Source organism: Neolamprologus multifasciatus, chromosome 7, assembly GCF_963576455.1.
Source record: "Neolamprologus multifasciatus chromosome 7, fNeoMul1.2, whole genome shotgun sequence".
NCBI classification, from domain to species: Eukaryota; Metazoa; Chordata; class Actinopteri; order Cichliformes; family Cichlidae; genus Neolamprologus; species Neolamprologus multifasciatus.
This window is the reverse complement of record NC_140445.1, coordinates 23,637,228-23,658,304: the sequence shown is the minus strand read 5'-3', so window position 1 is coordinate 23,658,304 and position 21,077 is coordinate 23,637,228. Positions and strand designations below refer to the sequence as shown.

The 21,077-nt window shown below is 41.6% G+C and overlaps 3 protein-coding genes across 7 annotated transcripts in view; 1 reads left to right on the top strand and 2 right to left on the bottom strand.

Annotated features, from left to right (window-relative positions):
- Positions 1 to 825: 825 nt before the first annotated feature.
- Positions 826 to 13,556, bottom strand: zdhhc8a (zDHHC palmitoyltransferase 8a). Of its 5 annotated transcripts, none has more exons than XM_085164674.1 (10): positions 12,961 to 13,556; positions 6,551 to 6,672; positions 6,288 to 6,468; positions 5,463 to 5,635; positions 5,246 to 5,348; positions 3,766 to 3,857; positions 3,552 to 3,675; positions 3,338 to 3,452; positions 2,681 to 2,793; positions 826 to 2,587 (listed from the first exon to the last, which is right to left on the bottom strand). In XM_085164674.1, the coding sequence occupies exons 2-10, from the start codon at positions 6,628 to 6,630 to the stop codon at positions 1,283 to 1,285; spliced, it is 2,286 nt and encodes a 761-aa protein (XP_085020800.1). In that variant the 5' UTR covers positions 6,631 to 6,672; positions 12,961 to 13,556; the 3' UTR covers positions 826 to 1,282. The 5 variants fall into 5 exon arrangements, with proteins under 5 accessions (XP_085020800.1, XP_085020802.1, XP_085020799.1 ...); XM_085164676.1 differs by having other exon boundaries at positions 6,288 to 6,441; positions 12,961 to 13,555; XM_085164673.1 differs by having other exon boundaries at positions 6,288 to 6,445; positions 12,961 to 13,547.
- Positions 13,557 to 14,264: 708 nt separating this feature from the next.
- On the top strand, positions 14,265 to 16,209 carry ora5 (olfactory receptor class A related 5). Its single transcript, XM_085166723.1, has one exon. It carries the CDS (start codon positions 14,761 to 14,763, stop codon positions 15,883 to 15,885), a length of 1,125 nt encoding a protein of 374 aa, XP_085022849.1. The 5' UTR covers positions 14,265 to 14,760; the 3' UTR covers positions 15,886 to 16,209.
- Positions 16,210 to 16,821: 612 nt separating this feature from the next.
- nup155 (nucleoporin 155) overlaps positions 16,822 to 21,077 on the bottom strand; it is a 20,234-nt gene continuing 15,978 nt past the window's right edge. Inside the window, exons 27-34 of the mRNA XM_085166722.1 lie at positions 20,460 to 20,614; positions 20,165 to 20,294; positions 19,956 to 20,069; positions 19,696 to 19,816; positions 19,470 to 19,580; positions 18,992 to 19,128; positions 18,762 to 18,868; positions 16,822 to 17,786 (exon numbers count right to left, since the gene is read on the bottom strand). Of these exons, the coding sequence (XP_085022848.1) occupies positions 17,648 to 17,786; positions 18,762 to 18,868; positions 18,992 to 19,128; positions 19,470 to 19,580; positions 19,696 to 19,816; positions 19,956 to 20,069; positions 20,165 to 20,294; positions 20,460 to 20,614 (1,014 nt within the window). The 3' untranslated portion in view covers positions 16,822 to 17,647. The remainder of the gene's footprint in view (positions 17,787 to 18,761; positions 18,869 to 18,991; positions 19,129 to 19,469; positions 19,581 to 19,695; positions 19,817 to 19,955; positions 20,070 to 20,164; positions 20,295 to 20,459; positions 20,615 to 21,077) is intronic.

Below are 21,077 nucleotides of genomic sequence, written 5' to 3'. Positions count from 1 at the left end.
ATCTGATGCTTGTGAAGCATTAACACCACCTCTTGTAGATGAATGAAGTCTTGGTGACACATCTTTTTTCTTTCTAATTAACTTAATGTGACCCACTCGTACTATGTAATAAAACTGCATTTGAGCTGGAGCCTCCTATGGTCTTTTCCATTACTCGTAGCCCCTGACATAGACATCATCATGCTGTTTTCTGGCATTTTACCCAAAACTGCATCATCTGCTGGATCATGCTGCTCTAGCTGAACATTATGCCTCCTTCTGAAATTGTTCACTAGAGGGTGCCGTGCACAAATTTGGTGCAGAGAGTGACAGTATGGAGCCACTACCCTAATATACCTATCGCACTCCTTACGGACTCATAATATGTTTTTATCCACTTGTATTATCATTATTGCTAAACATATATGTGTTCTAGCAATTTCTATTAAAGTGTGAGGTTTTTTTTATTATCTTTATTTATTTTGCCTTTTTCAGTTTTATTACACACTCTGCAGGCTTTCATTTATAGCAGGTGTGGTTAAACTTTACATAGAAGGGAAGTAAAGCACTTTATTCTCACGTCCTGCTGGAAATACTGTTATTTTGCTTGTGACGTGATGTGTCGCAGTCATATCAGAGTTTCGATTGGCCCAAACATGGCTGGCAGTAGAGACACAACTGCTCATTTTATAGGTTCCTATGAGTATATCCACGTTTTTTTAGTATTATAGGAGAATTTTATAATTTATAGCGAAATATTATTGTGAGACCCTTTATACTGAATGAACTGCTGGAACCCTGGATGGTGTTTTAGTGGCAATTCACATCACAAATAAATAACATAAGTGGAAATTACAAAATAGGTTTATTCATATAAACAGCTACAAAATTCTACTAAACAGGGAGTTTTCTTTTTTTGTTGTTCAGGAGGAGGCAAAGTGTATTGTTACACTGTTTCACAAAAGCATTATCAAATGACATACAAACAAATAAGTTAATCTGTATTCTTCACAAAGCTCTTCTGAGTTTATAGAGCTCCCTCTGTCTGTAAGAGGAGGCACAGCTATCCTGAGATTCACAGGGTTGTTTTTTTTTTATTTGTTCAAACTTACATGACCTTGCAAGAATATAGTTTCTATGTGTATCCATCATTGTGTATTTATTTGTCCCACACCCTCCTACAAAGGGAAGTCCCAAATGGCTTCTTATTTACACGCTGCGGAGCTGTGAAGACTGAGACTAACGCTGCATAGATGAGTCATTCACACCACCAGAAACATGACTCTTTTTTTCTTTTCTTTTTTCATTTCAGGGCTCCCAAAGTGACAGAGTCTTTCCCCTCGCCGGAGTATGGGAGAGAGGAACGTTTCGTGTTGGCATAGGAGGCGTACAGGGGGGCAGAGGAGGTTGAGGAAGAGGAAAAGCGGGGCAGGGTGGACGTAGAGGAAGGGAAGCCTGGGGCCGGCCTCTCGGGAGGGTAATAGGCCGGAGAGGAAGACCTGCCCCTGCTTTGTAGGCTGCTGCTGCTATTCTGCAGAGGAGAGCTGGAAGTTTTTGGACCATGTGTGAGAGAAGATGTGGACGAGCTGGAGAGAGGTGAGGTCCTGATGTTGTAACCTAGGATGCCTGTACTCATGAGAAACTCCCTGGAGCCGTAGGCCGGTGGAGTTGGTCCCCGGGAGCCCGGAGGTCGAATGTTGTCCGGTGGTAAACTTCTCCTGCTTGGGATGTCGTAGATCCCCATATCAGGGCTGAAGAGCGCCTGGGTCCTGACCGGGCGACGGAGCATCTTCTCCCGCTCCTCCAGCTCCCGTCTCTCATGAATAGAAGCCATGATGGCTTTTGAAAAGTTATCATAGCGCGCAGCAGCAGACAGCGGAGGAGTCATGTCTGGAGGAATGAGATCCCGAAGACTACCTCGAGGACTCTGAGAAGCAGCATCTCGCATCGCCAAACCCAAAGGTGGGACATCTCGCGACATTACGCTTTGGGATGCAAGGTCTCTTGGCAACAGCCCTTGGAAAGCAGGAGAAGGGACTCTTTGAATAAAACCTTGGAACGAAGGCGAGGTATCCCTGGAGGTTAGACCCTGCAAAGAAGGTGAGGGATCCCGAGGCTGAGGAGACTGTCTGCTGATGCCCATAAACACAGGACTGTATGTGCGAGGATGCGACCGCTGCAGGTTCCCGTCTGTGCCCAGGGTCATAAAGTGATGGGGGTAGCTGACTGGAGGGGCCCCTCTCTGAGCCATGGCCTGAGGGTCTGCAGGAATGACATTATCATAGGAGATGCTGCTGCTGCTGGTGTTGTGGTTGGCCAGCAGGCTGGAAGAGGACAGGATGCCAGGCAGGGGACTGGATTCCAAATTGTCAGCATGCATGGCTGGCAGCTGGGATTTGCTGCCACTGCGACTGGTGTGTTTCAGGGTGAGAGAACGGGAGTTCAGCGGCAGAGAGTTGAGCTGCAGCGAGCTGGAGACAGCGCTGGTCTGGAGTGAAGGCTGGACAGGCAGGCTGGCCTGTTGGCTGCATCTCACAGGGCTTCCTTTAGACTCAGAGTGGAGGTCAGGACCTTTGTTGCTCCCTTGCTGATCTGACGTCTTCAGCAACTTAAGCACAACAATACAAAACAGACAGCAGAGTCTATCAGACACAAATCAAAACCAAGACTTATATACTGAGGAATAAACTCTGAAAGTCACCTGTTCTGGAGGAACGGGCGATGATCCTCTGGATATAGCCTCAAGGACAGGTCGTAGCTGTGGCACGGTGGGAATAGATGCAGGAAGGACGATTTTATTATGATGCCCCGGATCTAAAAAAGAAGTCAGCTTCAGATTAATGGCATGCAACAGCAAACATATGGAATAAAACCGCCAATGCATCTGAGCAAAGATGGCTTAAAGGAGTTCTTGGTTTTTCATCATCAACAAATCCCATGGAAAAAAATAAAAAACAAACCAACAGTGCATTAGTTTGTCTCTAAATACTTTCCATAATCTCTCTAAAGCACACACACCAAAAGCCCTCTGATAGATAATATAGATGTAAACCTATGAAAAGTGGGTCACAAGTTTCCATTTTACCGATTTCGAAAACCAAAAGTACTTCCAATAACAGAAGATGTATCTTTTTAAAAAAGACTTGATAAAAAAAAAAACCTTTTAAGATGTAATTATTCCACATTTGGAGCCCACAATCCAACAGTACATGTTTATTTATCAAATTATAATTAAGTCCTCAAAGTGTCCCCCTTTTCTCTTACTTAATTAAAAAAAATGTTACAAAAAATGTGGCCGCTTCACTTTACAGATGCATGCTTATCACAGGATATAAGCATATGTGTCATTTTAAATTACCATCCATGGCAGCTACTTGGCTCTTCAACAGACCGTGGTCTGGTTTCGGAGGCAGCGGCGGTGGAGTTTTCGGTTGTTTGATGTCTGACAGCTTGACAGCTCTGGTTGAGGTTTGCTGGCAGAAGAAAAAAAAAGCCAGAGACATGAGAGATATAGCTCATACATCATATATCACTTGACAAGTGTGTGAAAATATTAAGCTCTCCGTGCTTACCTTATTCTGGAGACTCTGTATCCCGTTGCCTCTGACTTTCACTGGCATCTGCCTTTCAATTTCTGGCCTCAGAAACGGAGGCTGAATGTGGATGACTGCTTTCCTACAGGGCCTTGCTGTGTACCTGGTGTCCCAGGACAAAGACAGACAGCAAAACAAAGTTAGTTTAAAGGTTTAAATTAAGCAGAAGATGTAGGAGGAGAACGTTTCTTACTTTGGAGAAATGGGACTGCAAACTAGATGCTCCAAGTTGTTACAGCAGCCACGTGTAAAAGGGTTTACTCCTCCCTGAAACTTTCCAGTTACCTGTGAAAATATGAGGAAATATACATTTTTACGTGTATACATACAGTACTGTGCAAAAGTCATACATTTTGCTATGAAAATGGGAAATAGGTGCAGTGATTTATTGAAACGTGCAAACCTACATGGAAGCACAGTTTATGGAGAGTCTGTGAAGCTTGAAAGTTAAGTTTGTTATGACCACCTTTATTCTTCATTATAATCTGAACTCTATTTGGCAGCTTTTTTCTCATTTCTTTAACTCGTCTTCAGTAACAGTTCTCCAGGACTCTGAAGGACATCAAAGCTGATTCTGTCTTTTGTTCTGCTCTCTGTCAACATGATCCCACACTGCTTCAGTAATGTTGAGGTCCACTGAAGAGGCCGATCCATAACTGATAGCGTTCAGTTGTGTGCTTTTATATCAAGCTATGCTTTTACAGTAATAGCAGTGTGTTTTTGTCATGCTGAACAGTAAAGATTATTCCCAACACCAGCAACTGAAATACAGCCCCAAACCATGACAGCGCCTCCACCGTGTTTTGCAGACAGCTGTAGACACTCAGTCTTGTTCCTCTCTCCTGACCTCCATACATATTGACAACTTCTCATGTGGATTCATCACTCCATCAGCCACTGATTTCTAGTCTAGTTCTTGTGTAATTTGGCATACCTCAGCCTTTTCACCTTGTTTCTCTTCCTTAAGAATGGCTTCTTGACAGCCCGCCTTGCACTGAGACCGTTTCTGATGAGGCTTCAGTGAACAGCAAATGGATCAGCTGAAGGGGCAGATGCATCTCTCAAGTCCTGTGTCAGGGCTTTGCTATATTTTTACCTATTTCATACGGACATGACTTTATGATACTTAATACTCCATCTGCTGTAAGTAGTTTTTAGACTTGCCTCTTCTGTACTTCTATACTATTTTATGCTTGTCAAACTGTGTTATCTTTGGCATTTTTCATAGATTCGGCTAAAGAAATGGGAACAAATGATGTGCATTTGCCACAAGCTGCTAGTAACAAAGCACAGATACAGTTTAAAACTGATTCTTTGCCAAGTTGTCTGTCTTATGTAGATAGTTAGGTGCTTTTTTACACTTGGACAATTTATAGGTCATTGTTTAGTGGCTTAACAATATTTTTTAAAAGAAACATTCCTCTGGAAATAGTCAGTTAAAAGCCCTGGACTGAAAATAATTGAAGACAATCAGCCCTTGTCCAAAGGAAAAGTTTGAAAGACCCTCAGAAAACATGGAGAACTATTGCTCAAGACAACTTTAAAAAGTCTGGCTCCTTGGAAGTAAATGACTTTTGCACAGAATTGTACAACACAACATCATTAAGTTCTTCAGTTTCATTCATATGCTTCTATGTTCTCAACAGTAATGTACATGTATGGAAAAAACTGACTTGTTCATTGGTGGTTCGTCCTCTGGATACCAGATACAAGTGGAATCCAGTGAGACCGAGGACAGGGATCAGAAACAGCCCTGATATACTGATCACTACCAAACTGGGAAAAGCAACGATAAGGAAAACTACTTCTAGTTAGAATCAGTTAGACAAAATAGTCAAAATATGCAAGCAAAGATAGCTGCACGCATATATTGAGTGTGCATAAGGATACGTGACAGTGCAGTGCAGCTTCCATAATTCATCCATGTGGTGCAGCACGTATATGAGGCCAAAAGTGAAGACACCAATCATGTGAAAAGTCAGTGACAAGAGAAACAGAAAGAAGTAGCGGTAGTTTCGCCTCCCGATGCAGTTGTTCACCCAGGGACAGTGATGATCAAAGTCCTGAAAGATTGAGAAAGGGGGGAAAATACTACAAATCAGTTATTCGCTGGTATGGTGTAGAACAGTTTGTATGTAGCATGAAACAGTATCCCATACTGCAGCATTTATGGCTTAAGCTAATTTGCGATGCTCATCCAAAACAGGGCCTTTAAAATGCAAAAAGCACACCGAAAATTCTATAAAACACGAGCTACACAACAGAAATATAAAGACACAAAGCTCACAGCACAATAAAAACACAGAAAATGAGAGAAAAAATTAAAAAGGCAGCTATAGAACAGTAAGACCTGCTGTGCTTTGTAAACACATACTTTTCAGTAGATGCTGTCTGAGCCCTTTTTTTCAAATTGTATTTCTACTGAGTCCACAAAGGATCTGAAGAAAGGATTAACCTGATTAATGAGATCTCTCCCCCTCTCTCTCCAACACCCTCTGGCCATCATTCACCCTGCAGAAATCCCCCTTATTGACTTTCCTCCCGACACACTGCTACACTCACTCAGAAGCAACAACTCATTTTCCCTCTTGATCTGTCCCTCCGTGCCTTCCACACCCTTATCACACAATTCCTCCATTTCAATTTCCCACCGCATTTGTTTTTGTGTTTTTTGTTTTTTTACCCTCTCAATCATCTAGTTTTTCTTCCGCTCACCTCCACACAGTGATCACAGATGCTGCAGTGGGAGCAGCGTGGAGGTCTGTAGAAATGGCAGGACGCGCACCACTTCATCCGCACCTGGACGCCCTTCACGTTCACGTTCTTGTACAGCGGAGCGCGGAACTCATCATCCTTGTCTTCATCCTCGCTGGCTGGGAAACAAGATGTGAAGTTGCTAAAATAAAACTCCCAAATAAACTAGTGATCTAGTCTGCTGTAAACATAATAAACACGACCCCTTCGCTTTGATTACTAACCCACTGGGAGCACGCCGGCATCCATAAAGGTTGCCATGGTAAAGTTGGCCAGCACGAAAAGGAAAAGGACGGCACAGCATGGCGGCACCGCAGGGCAGATGGTCACAGCCAGCCACGGGCACCTGAACACAAACACACACACACGAGAATATTCATAAACACTATTTCCTGCAGTTGCACTTATGCAAATTCCAGCTGTAATAACTGGATGGGTGTTTTTGAGCCCTGCAAGCATCCAACACTTAGAGGTTAATTTTAACGCAGCTATCACAATTTTAAAAAAAGAAAACGATTGTAAGGGATCATCTTCATCCCATTTATTGTGATGAGAGCTGTGGATTCCAAAAGTAATTGTTTACAGTGACAGATAAGCATGTATTAGCGTGTGCTCAGCAGTGCCCACAACAGGAGATTAAACGATGGACGTCTCTCCTTGCACAGAATCCTTCTGCACCTTGTGCCCCGTTACACAACAGGGTTTGAACGATAGATAACTTTCATTACCGAATAATCTGTTGATGACTTTTGAATCGTTTCTTTGAAAAGTCAGAAAATAGAACGACGGCCACCGCGACATCCCTGATCCCAGCACAATGATGTGAACGTTAGTGTCTATGTGATGAGGCAAAAAAAAAAAAAAAAAAAAGCTGTAGATAATTACCTTACTAACTCATTAAATGTTCAGCCCTCTAACAACAGGCTGCACACTGCTACTAGACAGAGAACTACAATAAAGGGTGGCTCATATGGATATAACTATTAATATTATAATTATAATAAGCAATCAAATGGCCGGAAAAAATGTCAAAAGAAGATTTGGCGGATTTAACCATAAGTTGGATTTTGATCTGTTTAATTGCATAAAATGTTGCAAACTATGAGCGCTACTAACTAATTAAAACTGTTGTGAACGATTCTACTCTACTGCATGAGATTAGAGCGAGAGAGAGACTAATATCCACTGGATTATGTTAGCAGTGTTTGATTGAACATCAGTTGATTGGACTATCTACTCTATGAGTCTTTTGCTTATGGATTTATCAGTATGGGTTCAGATCAATAATAAAATACTATAATATGATGTATCTTTTAGGACTGACAGGGAAAACGAGTCAAAACAGGTTATGTGATTTATTTATTTATTTCGAACATGACTTCATGGAACATAGTTGATTAAAAAAAAAGTCTGATTTAAAGTGAAAACGCCACAAAATTAAGAGTCCTCCAATCCCCAAACCCCCCTCTCAACCTACCCACCAAACCCACACCCAGGCTGGTTTTAGGGCAGGGGTGGGGGAGGGGTCTCGCCCCACAGGAGGAATGCCTGCTGATGCCATGCCAGCTGCAAACACAGTAATCCCTGGATTATGAACTCTGGATTACAGACAATTTCTGTCAGTCCAGTTCATTGTGGATTCCTCACATCAGATGCTTAACACACAGCATACGCAGTCAAGGCGACCATATATCACACAGCATCATACTATATATTCTATAACATGACATAAAGCCACTACATTTATTGTTGTGAGGGAACTTCTCACAAAACTTGCAATCTTTGTTCAGCGCTTTCAGAGCAAAACACGTCTTTTGAGATATGAAAAAATGCCGCACAATAAAAAGATTTGAATCTTAAAATATAAAAATATGTGAGAAAAACATTAAGGAGCAGAGCCTCCAGCCCACATAGTTTTTTAGGGATTTGTGTCCAAGTTCTTCTCACATAGTGTGGTCATGTTTCACATGTCCTTAAACTGTCATAGTTAAGCAGAGTAACACTGCTCATTGTCATTTGCAGTTATCTCTTAAATTACAAGCACAAACCACGTATTAACCAAAGAGAAGCTAGATATGGACCAGACTGTAATGTGGATGCATCCACCAATTGATCGGAGACCATCTGGACCGCAGGGAGGGACAGTTCATTACGCCGCAGGCCCTACCTAATGAAACAGTCTGGGCAGGGGCGCTATTAAATCACGCAGAACAGTAAGCTGCTCTGCAATCTGCACACTGCGCTCATCCCTGCAGTGGGTCAGTGGCACGGCAGACACCACTCAGTCGGACAAGCTGCAATTTCACTACTGCCAGTAGCCAGGGCTCCTTTTGTGAGCGCTGCAGTTACATAAATGACATCATAATCTGTCAGATTTCTAGAGACAATAGCCATGCAGAAAATGTGAATACATTCTCCACACGCAGTGTGAATGCATTTTTGCACCTTTAGCTTGGTGTTTTGAATTTCAGTGAAAAACTTAAAATAGCCTTTAAAAAAAGCAATTTATCAATAAAATGCCAGATTAATGGGATCAGTACACTCAAAGATTTTGGTAGTGCAGCATAAACTTGGTCTAGTATGACCGTGAGAGGCTGAAGGTGATCAGCCAACTTTGAAAAGTCTTTACTGAGTAAGTTATTTAAGCATTAAGCATATTATAACTGTCTTCGTTTGACTATTGTGAAATAGTCAACTGCTATACAATAAGCAGATCACATGCAAGATCTTGAGAAATTTAAAACCAGTATTTTTGGAGTTAGGGGCCCACTTAAGCAACTGTAGCTTTTTTAAATATCAGTATTTGTCAATGCAAAAATGCTTGCATCCTGGCAGACTGGAACACAGCACAAGGGGGATTTCTGCTGCTCTTTCTCATTTCTGCTCTTTGTTGGTGATCTGGCAGCGTTCAACAATGCACCACACCTTAAACACTGACCCAAACAAAAGTTCACGGTCAGAGGAACAAAAGCAGGAAACCGGTTAACTGGTGAATTTTATCAGGCAAAGGAAGACAAAGAAGCCGCCACGGATATAAAGGTCGTCCTCTGACACTCCCAAAGCCCGACTGGAAACAGAAATGAATGTATGCATGCTCGTACTGCTAATGCTCATAGAGAGCTGCTGACGCTGATAATTGCATGAATATTAGCAGATGAAAGGAGATGTGGCTGCAGGGTAACTGCGATTTCTGGAGAGGAATTTTCATGTCACCTTGCTGTGGTTTAAAAGCTAAAAACACTTTAAAAACATGAACAATGATACTGTGAATGTGCACGTGAGCGCACACAAAGGACATAACTTCAAAGGTGCAAGGCTGTCCTGGCTGGTATTCTCTAACTACTGTGTGTTTCCATGATTCACAGGAACTAAACGATGATGTTATGGCAGATGACAGTGTTGCAGGGGACGGGCTGAACAGAGTGCAGCACCTGTCCATCTCTGCTTTTCGAGGCAAAAATACAAGATGATAAACAAGCTATTTAACCGTCAGTCCACAAAACTCAGTGTCTGCTGTTTATTCCTCAAAGAAGATGTTTCTGCTTAAGGCAGTTGTGAGTGACCTTTAAGTCTGCTGCATGCAGTATGTACAACCGCACAGCTAGAAGAGCATTTTAGACATTTACATTAAATTGCACAAATAATAACAAAATGTTATTCTGTTGGTCGGTAAGACAGACATATCGTTTTGTTGTTTATCTAAAGATTGGGATACAGTCTGTGGGATTCAGAAGTCCTGTGGTCAGAATATGTCTCTGTTCTGCAGAAATGTGATAATTAATTAAAAGTGTATGTTATAAGGTCGCTTCAGCTGACTTGCACTCACTTTCAATCACTTTCAGTGTCCTAGTTTTGCTGGTTTGGCATTGCAGTCCCAATTAAGCAGTCTCTTTTCAATCTATCATGTCAGGAGTTCATCGACTTCTTTTTTCTCTCATAGGATATAGATGGTCTGCAGGGATGCTCAAGAGTTTCTGGCCTATGAGCTCTATGTCTCTATACGTCTCAGGCCTGAAGAGTTTTCCCCGTTTGTAACATCTCTGTATTCTAACATTTAAAAACTTCTGAATAAAGGAAATCATTCCACATTAAAACACTCCATAATAAAAATGCAATACAGAGACAATGATCAGTCCCAGCATCAAAAAGCACTGAGCATTACAGTTGATTTTGCTTTGATATGCAGCACCCACTTAAACACTGTTGCACCCCACCCACCAATGGGAATGATGCTCCAACAGCACCAACCTCACACAGCTGTACAATGTGACCATAGACTGTATATAAAAGAAGGACATGGCTTCCGTGTGTGAAAAGTGAAGCCAATGCATTTCCCACTTCCCATGATGCACTGAATGTTTCTTCTTCACTCACCTCTTTTCACTGTGTGTGTGTTAATAAAAAACTTTGCATTTAATCATTAGTTATTATTAATCTCTGACTCTCTTCCACAGTGTGTCTTTTGTCCTGTTTTCCTCCCCTCACCCCCAGATGGGAGAGTTGAGGGTGAAATTTATGGTTTTCGGGGTTTTTTAATGGTTAACTTGGTCTTTTCCTGTGTTGTAGTTTTGTGTCTTATTTTGAAAGAAATGTTTACGCGTTACCATAGCGACCAGAGAGCATTAAGGGGCAGAGAGGAAGATGTTACTCTCAATGTTGTTGGCGCATTTCAGGAGGACGCTGCTAATAAAGTTACACAATTACACAGTGAATTCGCATTTACTATTATATTTACAAAATACCACAGTGTTTGTCTTGGTCGTATCATTTTATTTAGTTCTATTTATCCGCGACACCTTAATCACCAGTCCGTGAAAATTTTGTTGGACATTAAACCGCTCCGTGGCGCAAAAAAGGTTGGGGACCGCTGCTTTCAAGAGGGCCTAACTTGTGGCTGACATGGTGCCACTGTATGCCCCTTGTTTTTTAAGTTAGATCTGAGCTAACACACCAAAGTGCCAAAATGGTGAGAGCCAAAATGCTCAGCTTGAGGCTTAAAAGCTGGACTTCACAAACCAGTGGGTGGCCTAATGGCAGCTGTGTCTATGTATGTGTATAGACAAATCTCAAAAATTACTCAAGAGCAGAGTCCAGTCTCCTCCACCTCCAACAATCCCAGATCCCATCCAACTGACCATCCACAAGGTGTACCAAAGCAAACCAGAGACCCCACTCCTCAACACACATGACCCAAAGGTTCAGCTGTCAATGTTCTGGTGCCAGCACTACAGGACACCCCTAAAGGTCACTTATTCATGCCCTAAATAATTAGATCTCCTTCAGAAGTACAGGAAGAACCGAAAATATTAGGCAGATGGTTTTAATGTTGTGGCTGATCCAGCCACACGGATTTCTACAGCTACATCTCTGCAGATTAACCAGATTAAAGGTGCATAGTTTTAAACAGGAGAGCAAGAATTTAATTTTCACATTCTTCTAAAGCAGGGATATTTAAAACATTTCAAACACATACACAGGAAAAATATTGCAGAAAACTATCAAAGAAAAAGGAATTACGAAACTATCCCTTCGCATTTACAGTAAACATTTCCACTTATTCGGACTCTTATTCGCCAAATAACCTATTGTGAACTCAAAGATTGCAGACTTGGTTTTCCCAGATGGGGGATGACATGACATTAACCAGAGGAATCTAATCCCATACCCCCAATCTGGTGTCAGATTCCAGTGGAAACGGTGCACAGCCTGAGAATAGAGAGAAAAACTAGGTCAGATATGGCTACAGAGATTGAGGGGTCAGAAGGTTGACATATAGCCTATGATGTGGGAGCCTGCAGAAAGTCAATGATGAATATGGAAAAGCTTTATCATTTAGTGCATTAGTATTACTTTGTAGTTCTCTGTGTAGCTTTGAAATGTTTGGACAAATTACACAAATTTATAGTCATCGTTTAAATTGGATTCTCAGGGTATTATAGGATATTATATTCAAATTTGGCTTGGGTGGAGTCTTTTCAGTCTTGGACATAACCTCAATTTCCTCACAAATAGGTCAAAGCCAGTATGACTGAAACATCATCTCTAACATCTCTATTGCATATTTAAAACTATATTTTTTTTAGTTTGTCACATATTGCGAGAAACCTTGCAGTGAATTTTCAGGGCTTTTGCAAGACGAGTAGCCTCTTTTGATTTCCTTTAGCTAAATTTATGACACATATGGGTCACAGTGACACACTGAGACATGCTGATTGTGGGTGGCTTATCCCGTAAAGTAACTGTGCTCACACTTGGGTCCTTAGGGTGCACCGGGCAGGCACCCAGACCCAAGTCCAAACTGCCAGCTAACCAGGTCAGATGTTAGTGGGTCTGCCAGCAGAGTGAAGACAGTGAAAAGGAGAGGAAATTTTGCTCTTTTTTTAACAGCTTCTTGGATTTTCAAAATAAAATGTTAATTTAAAAAAGGGAGAATAAAAGTGGAGTAAATTGCATTCAGTTTAATCATCTTTAGCTGTGCCAGAGAGGACACTGGTGATATGTGTGATAATTTTCTAACGCTTAAACAGATCTATTTGATATTTAGTAGCTGTGGATGACAGGTGTCTGAATGCATGGCTCAGCTGAATGATCCGTGCAGTAAAACACCAGTTTCCCGTGACTCTTTGGTACTTACGTGAAGACGAAGAACAGGGAGGAAGAGCCGACCAGCAGGCAGGCGGCCGTGCACACCGGGATGAAGGCGCTGGGTTTCAGCGAGTCGGCGCCGCTGGCGGGCATCCTGTCCTCTCCACGCTCATCAGTGTCTCATAGCGACGAAACGCACGGCGAATACACCGCAAAAGTCCCTGCTCGTTTGTTTGTAAAGCCCTTCATAAATCGCAAAACGCCGAGAAACGACAATCATAGTCAAGGGGTGAGGAAGAAGAAAAAAAGCCCGAAAGCTCAAAAAAAAATAAAAATAAAAAATACAAACAAAAGCCCGCAGAGCCGCTCCTCACTCCTGCGTCCCGGTTGGTCTGTCCCGGCCGCCAGCAGCGCACAGATGCCGCCTCTCGTCTGTCCCAAAGGTGGTGCTTTTACTCATCAATGACGTGAAGCACTACTACACTTGGCCGACTGAGACCCCCTGCTGTGATCTCATGAACTACTTCTTTTCCTCCAGTTCTCCCACCATTGTTGCACATGACCACTGCTGCTCATACCAGTGCTTAATAACACCACTGTAATAAGATGAAGGGTTTGCAGTGATAAGTTATTTACTGGTGCGTGGTTCCTAAGAAATTCATTCATTTTCACTTAAGAGGCTGTGGAAAATTCTTTGCCTTGTCTTGAAGGCTTTTCAGGGGTGTTTCCACTAGGCAGGAGAGGGCGTGAGGGAGGGGGTCCCGGAAATCGCAATAATCAGAAATAAATTGTGCCCTGTGTCCTTTTACAGATTTATTACGTTAAAGTGGCAATCATTTTGTGTTGTTTTGCAAAGTGAAAAAAAACAGCATTTAGTCGTTATATCTACGATAAAAAGTTGTTTAAAGGACCACATGCTCAAAAGTGTCATTCCACATAATGAGTATGTGGAAGGGCAATTTTCAAAATCGTGCACACTGTATTATTTTAGCTTTGTAACCAATTATCTTAGTTTCTTGCTAAGTAATTTGAGCTATAATAATGCGATTTATCAGCAGATTAATAAAAGAAAAATACATCTTTAAAAACTGGGGGAGGGGCTGGTGCCACCTCCACCCCACCAGACACGGTCCTGCTGTGGTTTAACCAGGAAGACCAAGGGATTAGAAGATTTAAGGATGCACAACAGTTATATTTTCAAGATTTAGCAAGCAGAGGCAGAAACTTTGTAAAATTAAAAGGACAATGTTCCTTCTCTAATCGTTAAAAAAAATCATGGAGAAAATCACAAAGTCTAGCTACAGTACAAAAGATGATAATTAGGACACTTTTGTTATGATTTACTACGCACCAAAGATTAGTGCCGATAAACTCTCAACTGCTGGCAGGAATTCGTTCGGTCAGAGCTCCATTCACATGTCTTTGAACAAGCTTTACTTGGATTGTTGGGAAATTATACATTTGGTGCCCGGGGATGACAGTGTTTCTGTTCTTTGTCTCCATACATGTCAATTATCAGAGGACTCACAGCTTTGGCTGATGGCCCTTTAATCTCACTGTTTGTTCACTGAACATTCAGATTTGGCTTTGGATTTACCTCTTTCTGTGTTTTACTCAGATGGCAGTTTCTATAATCTACCAGGGGAAGTTTCCTGGGAAGGCATGACACGAGAAACACACACGTCCATCTCAGTGGGACTGCACAATGAAAGCTCCATGGGGTTGGGCCATTTCTCCCCTCCTCTATAAATGTCTAAAGCTAACAGCATCCTCCTCAGATTATATAAAGGTTGTGAAGCTCCCACACTGATCTAAAGGCTGACAAGTTGTTGCCTGATCTTGTGAAACAATGGAAGAGTTGATTGAAGCCATCATCAGAGCACTCATGTTTATTGCAGGGATCCTGGGAAACAACTGGCTGGCTATATGCTCCCTGCCCAGGCACAAATCCAGCATCCGCACAAACGAGGTCCTTTTCATCAATCTGGCCATCTCCAACCTCATCACCAACTACCTGGTGGACCTGCCTGACACCATGGCAGATTTTGTTGGGCGATGGTTCCTGGGGAAGACCTACTGTGGAGTGTTTTGCTTCTGCGCTGGCCTCTCTGAAACCAGCAGTATCTTCACAACCTTCTTCATCAGCGTTTTCTGGCACCAGAAGCTGGTCGGCTCCCTGAAACGAGGCGGCGCACCGGTGCAGATGGACAGCCTGTGTCTTGTGGGCTGTCTGCTTGCTGGGAGCTGGACGGTGGCTGTGGTCTTCAGCGTCCCACACTTCTTCTTTTTCACACTGGAGGTGGCAAATGACAGCCACGAAGACTGCGTAGAGATCTTCCCTGATCCAAATGCTAGGCAAATATATGAAGCAATTTATTTAACCCTGGCTAACGCTTTACCTATGGCTGGGATTGTATTCACCAGTGCCCAGATTGTCATCACTCTGCTTCAAAACCACCAACGTATAAGGAGTCATAACTCTGATCAAACCAAGGAGATGGTTAAAGAGGAACGAAAGAGATCTGAGAGCAAACGCAACAAGGCATCGGTCAGCATCATCTCTGGTCCAACCACCTCAAAAGATCTCAGAGATTATACATCTACAAACCACATTTATACAGGTGTGCCTGCTCCTTCCTCTCCAAACCGACAGCCATCGGGCCATAGTCTCCGCAATGCTCCCCAGAACTGCAGCGTTGGAGCTCAGCCAAATCTCTCGAGGCCCTCTCAGATACCATCTAAACCCCATCCGAACTCAAGCACTCAGGTGAGAGCGGCCAAGAGCGTGGTGGCTGTAGCCAGCGTGGTGCTGGTATGCTGGCTGACTCATTTGCTTCTGCACATTACTAACAACATCCACACTTCATCAATAGTAGTGGAGGTGTCCAGCTACATCGCAGCCTCCTACACGTGCATCATTCCCTACATCTTCCTGCACGGAGTGAAAAAACTTACTTGCTCATCCAAAAGATAAAAAGACACCCAGCTCTTTCTCTTGAGCCTCAGTGTACTCTCTTTTTACTCAGCTGTCCAACACATTATATCAAACTGCTTCACTGTTTATTCATCTGTATTTATTTATACATTTTATTTCTCCTGTACTATAAAAGGCTAGATCCAAATTGGTCAGCACACTGTTTTACAAAGAGGACAGAGAAGTCAGAACTCAGACCTATTTTAAACACATATTTTGAAGGCTTTGCAATGCCCACAGTTGCCTCTAAACCTCTGAGAGAAGCACGATATCTTCAAGACCTCCTGACTATCATTTAAAGAGCAGAAAATTCAATATGACAAGTGGCCCTCACCTACTTAGAACAAGCTCTCTGGTAATTTCAGAGTGTGAATAGTTTCACTGTGACTGGTTGTACGCTTAACAGAAGGTACTGTCATCTTTATTGTATCTGAGATTACATCATCACAAATAAAAGATGGCTTTTTGCTTGTACCAACAGTTTGCCATATGTTCAGTTTGCTACTTTTCAGCTATAAAAAAACATATCTGACAATCATGTGTCTAAAACAATCAAATGGAAAATGTTTACACATACTCCAGGAAAACCCTGTATTTGTTCTGGCTTAGGTTTCTACAAAAACATTCAAGCATTAGGCAAACAGATGCAAACCTTCAGACACATTATGCATGGATTACTATACTGGAGGATGTGCAAGTATACCAACAAAAATAAACCCAACATCAGGTCAAAATCTGTTTATTTCTCATGAGGCTAAGAATTAAAACACAATTGTGTACTCCAACACACAGCTAATTGTAATTTAGCAATTACTGCCTTGTAGGCCTGATGTTTCTAAGAAAGCATGAGTGAGGGATTCAATTAAAGATAATTATGTAAACAGTGTCACATCCACCCAAAGCAATTAAATGCCCCTTTCTGCTGATCATTTGTAGAGTTTCACACAGATATATCTCAACCAAGAACACATGTGTGTCTAGTTCGCAGACAACACCTAGTTTCTGTGTAGTGTTTTGAAAACATCCTGTTCCAGTGCTGTTTTATTTCATTAAAAATGAGTTTTATTTATTTTTCTTCCAAGTGGGCCAAAGTTTGCAGAGTTAAAAAATCGTTCTGCTTTCAAAACAATCACAAAAAAAGCACTCACACACAATGGCACCATTAAATCTAACGCCCAAGCAGACAAAACATTCATTGTAAATAATAAAATGAAATGTGTAAATGACTTGTGGCAGAAAAGACGGCATTATGGCCAAGTTATGTACATAATTACAACATATAAAACTAAACTGTTTGCAGACAAGCAATAGAACAATCAAAATCACTCCCCTGTAAAGAAATGGCTTCAGTTGGGGACATTTTACCAGAAAAATCAACCATCACATAACTGCATTTCCACTATAACCAATAAGCTGTAAAATTTAAAGGGATTTCATATTTGTGATGAAAAAAGTGTCTTCTCATCTTTAGATGTATGACAGATATTTGCACACAATGCAAATAACAGTCATTCTTTCCAAGGTTGTATTTCTGCATAATGTTTAAACTAACAAAATGTATCAAATAAGTTATAAAAACCTGTCTCTCCAAGCTGCAAAACGAACTGGAGGGGGAAAAAAGAGCCAAACTCTACTTTGTAATACAAACGTCATCATCATATTGTCCTTTGCTGACAATGTAAACACACTTTAAATCAGCAGTTTTCACTTAAGGCCAACAGGGCAACACCCACAAGTCACCCGACTCATGACCATAGTTACATCAGTGGAGTTTCTCCAGCTTTGCCTGCAGGGACTTGAAGTTGCCGATGGTTTGTTGAAGGACAGAGTTTGGGCTCAGGGACTGCAGCTCCACGAGGTAACCGCAGATGTTGTCAAGACACACGTTAGTGAAGCGACGTCTGCAAAAAACAAAACAAAAACAACTTTACAATGTTTGTAAATGGGATGCTTCATATAGTCTTAGTGAGCTCTGACCTGAATAAACCACAGAGAAATGATCAAAGTGCAAACTAAACATCACACGTGGCCAAACGAGGTGAGGTTTTACATGTTTGTCCACGGTATCTGACTGCCTGCTGGGAGCTGGCATGATGGGCATTATCTGTTGCTTAGAAACAGCAAAAATGCATCACACTGAAGAGGGGTAAAAAAAACAAACAAAAAACACACTAGTGTGATCAAGATAAGACCTGTATTTAAAGCGTGATCATTTTGCTCCTTTTATGGAACATTAAATACATTTTCTATTTTTGGTGTAAAATTAGAAAATGTAGTCGCTTACTAAAAAAAATGCAGACTACCAGAAGGAAGACTACAGGAATGCCTGCTCGTGCATCGGATCTGCAGCTGTCCTTGTCCAAAATGGAGAATAATCTGGGCCTGAGAGGTTCTTAGTTATGATCTTCACCCCCAATGAGTAAACAAAAGCATGCCTCTTATGACTTCTTTGCATGTAATCTCGGTTAAAGTTTCACAGGTTCATCGGTAGTACAAGAGTGATTAAGTGATTGTGTTTTAAATGCCTCAGCAAACTTAAACTCCCTATTCCAGTACTATTTAATATCAGTGGTTTTTATTGTATATGGTTCATTTTCATGGACTTTTTTGCTCTGTTCTTTTAAATGGCTTTAAACAGTGTTCTTTTTTCCTTTCAACATCTGTACAGGGGACAAAAGTTCAGAGATTTAACCAACACTGGCACATGTACAGTAATGTTGATGAATGTGTATCGTCTCTAAAAGAAATAAAATAATCAGCTTACACACTGACTGATGGCAACAGTTGTGATAGTAATGCTCACTGGGGACCTTAGGTTAATGCTGTGAACACTACAGCAGCCACTACAGGCCAGGAGCTGAACAGACCGTAATTACCTGTCATAAGTTGGTACCCTGCTGGGGTCTTCTACATATCCTGAGAGAAGTACATGGATACACTCCACTAAATGAAGCGGTTTCCTCAGACGTTGCCAGCAAGGATCCTATGAAAAATTTAGAAACAAACAAACAAAGGGTTGGTTTTTGGATTCATTGAGATAGATGGATCATTACTGAACAGACTAAAAGAAAGTTCAGCTTAAAAAGTCACAGGGTGATGCATGTACCCGAGTTTTGAAGAGCTGGTCATAGACTTCCAACAGACGTGGCAACTGCACTCCAATCTCCTGCATAGTGGATGTAACGAATCCCACATCCCAGTTGAGCCGGCAAACCTCCTGCTCCAGGAACTTTACTAGAAACTCTGCAATCACAGGACACATCAGCTCCTTAGCATCGCATACTCAGCAATATGTTCACTCCCGGGTACGTAATTGATTATGTGCATGCATGCAAGTACCGATAATTTATATAAAATAATAAATGCCTCCATAGGCATGACAAGCTTGAACATGCTGGTTATAAAAAGGAGGATAATTAAGCAATTGCCTTAATCACCAACATGACCCTACAGACCTGCACACCAGAGACATGCTGACATAAATGATGCTAAAGGGAACTCCAATTATATTACTGTTGACAAAATTTTAAAGTGCAAGCTGGAAAATTTTAATCAGACTAAAACTCAATGTAATTACAGCTTACCCAAAGGGAAATATCTCGGTGTTCCAGCATAAATCTTTCCCAGTGATACCAGCTTCAGATTAAGAGACCTCATTCTATCTACTGGACTCATGGCCACAGTATCTTCCAATTCTGAAAGAGAGAAGAGGCATAAGTGAGATATAAAGCATGCATACAAATGATCATGCAAGCGTGTGTGTGTGTGTGTGGGGGGGGGGAGGATGCAGGATGTTAACATTTCGCTCACCTTTCTCCAAAATCTCCTGCCACAGCGAGTGCACCAGGATCGGGTCAGAGTGTCCAGCACAGTGAATGATGGCCAGTTTGCATTCAGACAATTTGAAATGATCGGCAAACTCTCCATAGAGCTATGCAACAAAAACAGTTCCACAAACAAGTTTCTATTCACTGTAAAAACAAAACTCTTTATCCATCACCTTTAAATTAGGGCTAGCGTGTTAAAATACTCCTAAAAACACTCTTCTCTGTTCCACAGTTGCACGTTACCTTTGTGATGTCCATTAGCTCCGAGTCCAACTGAGAGATGACATTTTTCACAGAGGGATGATGGGAGTACTGTCTGATCAAGGTTTCCTGTATCTGTACTTGGATACGCACAAGCTATGGCAGACAGGAAGTAGACAGAGCGTGAGCAGAATGTGCTGAATTTCAGGCTAGGATTTCTTTCACTGTAAGCGTTACAACGTCAGGGTTACCTCCATCTTCTCCTCCAGCTCATGGAGGAACTCTCCGTCAGATGCCTGAGCTGAGATAGAGGATGAACTCTTCGCAGACAGGATGGCTCGAGCGATGTACTCCAAACGCTGCTTCAGTGAGATCTCCGTGCTACATGATCAGAGTGCAAACATCAAGGTACTTTTTCTAAATTGTTTTTAAATAAGTTGAATATAACGTATACACTTGCTGAAGGAGTCAGTGTTGGAGGTGGCCAATTTTCCATGTAGATGTGTTGCATGTTGTGGCGTTGGCATTGTGCTGCTGTGTCCGAACCTGTGCATGTCGGCAAGGCGGGCCAGTACGTGGGCAGCTTTGCCAAAGTTACGATTCTTCTCGTAGTAGCGCCACAGGAGGTCCATATTATGAACTTTACTCTGGTCCTGCTTGATCATATGCATCAGATGTTCTTCCAAGTATGGAGAATTCACCTGGACCCCAGAGCACAGGGACAAACACAGGTATCATATACTGGTGTGCAATCACCATGACAATGCCAAAAGGCATCTTCAATTTGTTCATACACAAATGTGTGGAGGTGTAAAAAATGAAACTGCAAGAATCAGAGTAAAACAACACTGAAAATGCAGTAAAAATGTTAGATTTAAACATTTTTCTATTCATTTTTTAATTATTTTAGGGGAGTTTTTATGTACATTAGTAGTCTTACGTCAAGTGAAACACATTTTGGGAATCAAACATTTATTTTTAAAAAAAATGCAGTTTAAACTTGCCTTGATAACTATTTAAATTGGTTTTAATTCTCCTAGTTTGTTACATACCAGTTGATTTTTATACATCTTCATTTATATATTTTTTTCATAAATCAATTCATTTGAATGAAATTGAGGTGCAAAAGCTTTGGATGAATCAATAAAAAGGAGATGTGAAAAA

Bases quoted from the DNA above. Each gene is read 5' to 3' on its own strand.
- zdhhc8a (XM_085164671.1), bottom strand. From the start codon at position 6,785: ATGCTTGCAGGGCTCAAAAACACCCATCCAGTTATTACAGCTGGAATT. The intron at 6,446-6,550 runs GTTAGTAATCAA...CTTGTTTCCCAG, and splicing joins TGCCGGCGTGCTCCCAGTGG to CCAGCGAGGATGAAGACAAG. The intron at 2,588-2,680 runs GTGACTTTCAGA...GTTGTGCTTAAG, and splicing joins CGCCCGTTCCTCCAGAACAG to TTGCTGAAGACGTCAGATCA.
- ora5 (XM_085166723.1), top strand. From the start codon at position 14,761: ATGGAAGAGTTGATTGAAGCCATCATCAGAGCACTCATGTTTATTGCA.